Source organism: Camponotus vicinus, unplaced genomic scaffold (genome assembly GCF_025532165.1).
Source record: "Camponotus vicinus isolate PSW18456_S1 unplaced genomic scaffold, iyCamVici1.0 SCAF_6, whole genome shotgun sequence".
Classification (NCBI taxonomy): domain Eukaryota; kingdom Metazoa; phylum Arthropoda; class Insecta; order Hymenoptera; family Formicidae; genus Camponotus; species Camponotus vicinus.
Window position 1 is genome coordinate 18,136,416 of NW_028141978.1, and position 5,240 is coordinate 18,141,655.

General features: G+C 54.2%; 2 protein-coding genes across 2 annotated transcripts; both read left to right on the forward strand.

The window, feature by feature from the left end:
• The first annotated feature begins 346 nt into the window (after window positions 1-346).
• On the forward strand, window positions 347-1,344 carry LOC145973778 (uncharacterized). The gene is made up of 2 exons (XM_083103351.1): window positions 347-1,122; window positions 1,170-1,344. The coding sequence occupies exons 1-2, from the start codon at window positions 347-349 to the stop codon at window positions 1,342-1,344; spliced, it is 951 nt and encodes a 316-aa protein (XP_082959477.1).
• Window positions 1,345-2,477: 1,133 nt separating this feature from the next.
• LOC145973779 (uncharacterized) lies at window positions 2,478-3,050 on the forward strand. Its single transcript, XM_083103353.1, has one exon. It carries the CDS (start codon window positions 2,478-2,480, stop codon window positions 3,048-3,050), a length of 573 nt encoding a protein of 190 aa, XP_082959479.1.
• Window positions 3,051-5,240: the final 2,190 nt, after the last annotated feature.

Here is a 5,240-nt window from a genome sequence, read left to right on the forward strand (position 1 = left end):
GGAGGGTCTGCGGAAGGGTGAACCTCATCAACCCGTGGCGCAGAGAACCTCTCTCGGGTGGATTCTTTCCGGCGCCGTCGGCTCCGCGGCCGCTCCTCGCCGCGCTCTCACCCACGAATGCAACATCGAAGAGGATCTGTCGGCTCTCGTCCGGCAGTTCTGGCAGCAGGAGGAACTTCTTGTCAGAGATTCGCCTCTCAATCCTGAGGAACAGCGGTACGAAGACTTCTTCCGCCAAACTCACACTCGCACGCCCGACGGTCGCTACGTGGTCCGCCTCCCGACAGTCGAGCCGCTGCCTAACCTCGCATCCACGCGGCGATCAGCTCTTCGGGTCCTCTTGAGCATGGAGAAGAGGTTCGCTCGAGAACCACGCCTGCAACAACTTTACAAGGACTTCATGAGTCAATATGAAGATTTAGGCCACATGAGCCCAGTGGGCCCTGCAGCATCAAACAGGGTCAGCCACTTACCGCATCATGGCGTCATGCGCGAGGCAAGCTCCTCAACCAAACTGCGCGTTTTCAACGGATCTTCACCAGTGCCGTCCGGAGCTTCTCTCAACCAAAATCTCCTCGTCGGACCGAACTTGCTCCCGCAGCTCGCGGATATCCTGTTACGGTGGAGACGTCATCGCTACGTCCTAACTACGGACGTTGAGAAAATGTATCGCCAGATACTCGTGCATCCTGACGATCGAGATCTACAGAGGATTTTGTGGCGTAACAACGAGGCCGGCGACATCTACGAATACCAGCTAAACACAGTCACTTACGGACTTGCCTGTGCGCCTTTCTTAGCTATGCGTACTCTTCGTCAGCTCGCAGACGATGAAGAGGCAAGATATCCTCATGGAGCCACGGTCATTCGCCGCGATGTATACATGGACGATGTACTCACGAGCGCGGACACCATTGAAGAGGCGTTGACACTGCAGCGGCAGCTAAATGACCTCTGCTTGGCGGACGGCTTTCCACTCCGGAAATGGTCGTCGAACGATTCGGCTCTCTTGCTCAACGTTCCGGCGGAACATCGAATGCAACGAGAACTTCGCGAGTGGCGGCCGCATGAGACCCACGCGATGCTCGGCCTTCAATGGCATCCTGCCGAAGACTGCTTTTCGTTTGCTACGCGTCATATCTCTGTAACCCAGATTACGAAACGCACAGCTCTCTCTCTCTGACGTCGCGCTTATTTGATCCTCTCGGGTGGCTGGCACCCACGGTGGTGACTGCAAAAATCGCCTTACAGCAACTCTGGCTTCAAGGCTTCGGATGGGACGAGTCTCTTGGCGATGCTCACCAGGAAGTGGCTCAATTATCAGGCGGAGCTCCCGCTGCTTGAACGGATATGTGTTCCCCGGTGGATTGGCCAGTACACGTCCACCACCAAGTTAGAAGTGCACGGGTTTGCTGACGCCTCCGAAACCGCCTACGCCACCGTAGTTTACCTGCGGGTAAAGAAAGACGCTTCATGGGACACTGCTCTGCTGGCCGCCAAAACGAAGGTCGCTCCAGTCAAACAAATGTCGCTACCTCGTCTCGAACTCTGTGCGGCCACGCTTCTCGTGCGGCTCGCTTCTCGCCTGCAAGCCACGCTCAATCTCTCCAGGACTCCTCTGCATCTCTGGTCAGATTCCACGGTGGCTCTTGGGTGGATAAGAGGTCATCTGTCTTGATGGCAAATCGGGAATCCAAACGACCGTTCCGGACGCGCTATGGCACAACGTTCCCGGGTGTGAGAATCAGCGGACTGCGCCTCCCGCGGTCTGTCGCCGGGCGAGCTGGTCGAGCACAAACTTTGGTGGCAGGGTCCAGCTTGGCTCAAGATGGGCAATATCCCCTGGCCGAAAGCCGCTGGTCTGACTGAGGAGGAGACGTTGCCCGAGAAACGAGCCAAGGTCCACGTAACCGGAGTCACGTCAAAGGAGCCTGAAGAGTTGCTGCGGTTCTCCTCTCAGCAGGCTGTTACGCGTGACCGCCTGGTGTCGCCGCTAGCTCCATCGACGAGAGAATCAAGGGCAATCAGCCGCCGAACCGGATTCGGCCCTCGGAGAGTTCCTTTCCACGGCCGAGCTCGACGGCGCCCGACGGCAATGGATTCGGCTGATTCAAGCTGGAAAATTTAAAATCGAATTATTAGCCTTATGACAAGGTCGAGCTCTTCCAAAGTCCAGTCAGCTTAATCATCTTACCCCTTTCTTAGATCATTAAGGTCTTCTTCGTGTAGGCCGGCGCCTGAAGCACGCGCTCCTGGCATACGACGAGCGACATCCAATTATCCTGCCTAACGAGTCGCACTTCACTCGACTCGTTGTGGACGCTTGCCACCTTCGCTCGCTGCATGGCGAAGTTCAGCTGACCTTGGGACTGCTACGCCAACAATATTGAATTCCCCGCGACCGCACCGTAGTAAAGCGGCGGATTCACCAGTGCGTGACGTGCGCGCGATGGCGGGCGGCGACTCCACAGTAATTCATGGGCAGTCTTCCTAGAGAGCGAGTGACGCCACCCAGGTCCTTCCTTCACACCGGGATGGACTACGTCGGTCCCGTCCTGCTGCGGACTACCAAAGGCCGGGGTCATCGGGCTTACAAAGCCTTCATAGCCATATTCGTCTGCCTGGTGACGCGAGCCGTGCACTTAGAGGTGGTCTCCGACTACACCGCGGACACCTTCCTAGTAGCGCTGCGACAATTCACCTCCCGGCGTGGATTGTGCAGCACCCTCCGCAGCGATTGTGGGACCAACTTCGTCGGGGCCGACGCACGGCTAAGATCTCTTTTTGCCGCCAGCACTCCAACACGACGCACGATCGAGCAACGTCTTTCCAAGGAGCACATCCAATGGAAATTTAACCCGCCATCGGCTCCTCATTTCGGCGGCATCTGGGAGGCTGCCGTTAAGTCGGTGAAACATCACTTGCGTCGGGTGCTGGGCGACGCCACGCTGATTTACGAGAAGATGAGCACCCTCCTTGCACAGATCGAGGCGTGCCTTAATTCTCGTTGCAGGCTCTTTCGGACGACCCGGACGACTTCGCGGCTCTAACACCAGGCCATTTCCTCGTGGGCTCTGCGCTGACCGCCATCCTGGAACCGTCGCTGTCGGACCAGCCCTCCAATCGATTAACTCGTTGGCGCCTCCTCCAGCAAATGCGAGATCACTTCTGGGATCGATGGTCTCAAGAATATCTCCACCTACTCCTCCATCGCCCCAAGTGGTGGAAAAAAGATGAAGGGTACACGCTCGGACGGTTATGTCTCATCCGCAACGACGCAACTCCACCGACGCGATGGCCTCTGGCGCGCATTGTGCGAGTCCATCCGGGCGAGGATGGATAGATTTGGGTCGTAACCGTACGCTCCGCTACGACAGAGCTCACTCGTCCGGTCGTAAAACTCGTGCTTCTGCCTAAAAGTGACGACGAAATACCGGAAGCGTCACTTCTGTAACCAAAAATTCCTTGTAAATAATTATTGTAAATAAGTTTCGTAGTTATAATCAAGTTGTAAATAATTACCTGTTTAAATTTCTGGTAGATAACTCTTTCGCGAATCCGTATCGTTCGTTACTTACGCACTTAATTCGCGTTCACTTAAAAAGAAAAAAAAAGAAACCGCCGAGATTCCTACCGACTTTGCGCATCTTTTCGCCCGATTCTTCGGGCGAGGCGGGCGGGATGTTCGAAATTCGTTGAGCATTGTCACGGACGAACTCCGCGCTCGCCGGCGGATAATCGCAGCCGGGATCAGGATTCGGTTTACGGTTAGGCAAGCTCAAAGATCACGCACGGGTTTTTCGTCACAAAATAAAAGTGAGGTTTTATTCACGTTATGTGTGTACAGAAAAAAAGAAATGTATAAATGTGCGAACGTATGCGTGTATGGTGTGACGGTACGATGCAGCGTGTATAAATAAAATGTATAAATGTTCGAGCGCGCACGTGTACGGTGTGACGGTTCGATGCAGCGGTGCACGGTCGAGATGCACAAGTAACCCGTGCTTTAACATCTTTCGCGGGTTCGCACGTTAGAATGCGCGTATACCGCGTGTGTTTACAAACAGCGCGGTCAATGACCGTTTGACGTAGCGTGGCTCGCGTTTTTGTCGCTCGTCTGGGCTTTCGGTCTAGCCCCGTTTTTACGCAGATGATAAGCGTATGGTTCCTGGAAATTCGCGAGTATTTCCTAACGGAGATAGGAAATTTCGGAAACGCCGTGCCGACGAGAATATCTCGTCCGAGGTAGCTCTCCCCTCTACCCCGAGGTGTATGCACCGGGCGTTTAGGTGGTCGGATGTTAGACCGATATCGAGATCTCTCGATCGAACCGGAGTGCACTCTGATTCGGTTTCTCTCGGTCGGAAGAATGCTCAGATGGAAGGAGCCTATGTCAAGAATCGAGAGGAAGAGTTCTCTCTACCTCCGAATCTTGAAAGTTGGCTAATTCTTTTGGAGCGGTCTAAGTTTTCGGATCTTTTCACTTGCGTGAGCGGATTGAAAAAAGGTGCTTAATTCGCCGAATGCGGCCTTTTTATACCCGCTAATTACCCGCGTCGACGCGCGGCGGTATTACCCCTTCCGAACGGATTTCGGGAAAACGGTACGGTCGGGCCCGTTCGGAGGGGTTCGGGAAGTGCGCCGAATGCGGGTTTTCGCCGGTCAGCGGTTCGGGCCGCATCGGCGACGCTCGGTGGTTTCCGGCTAATTTAGCCTAACAGCTTAAAGCCGTATACGATATGTTTTAAACGCTTAAAATGTGGGCGCACCGTGCCCCTGCCTCTGCCCGGCGGGTGTTCTGCCGGGCGGCAGCTTCCGGCGGATCGCATGCCGAGAACAAAGTAACGTGCAGGCGGTGTATCGTTACAGCATTAAAAAATTAAGACTCGTGTAATTGTACCCGATTAAAAAGAGAGTCGAGGGTCCGATTGTTCATTCGGCGCCCCTGGCAGCCGGTAAGGAGATATTGCTTTGTTAGCGAAAATTCAAAACAGCTCTCGTCCTTCTCGAAAGATCTAATAACAACAAACAGCACATTAGATTGTTAAATTTAAACGTTGTCTCAACCACCGTCGAGTTCAGGAAAAATCAGGATCTTTCGAGAAGGGCTTGGGTATAAATTGACGCGATCGATGAACACTGCGCCTTTTGTCGAAAAGTCTCCGACGCGCTCATTTAGTTCTCCGATATTAAAAACGTTCTTTCCGTTGCTCGCGGAATATATCGATTTTCTCCGTCGC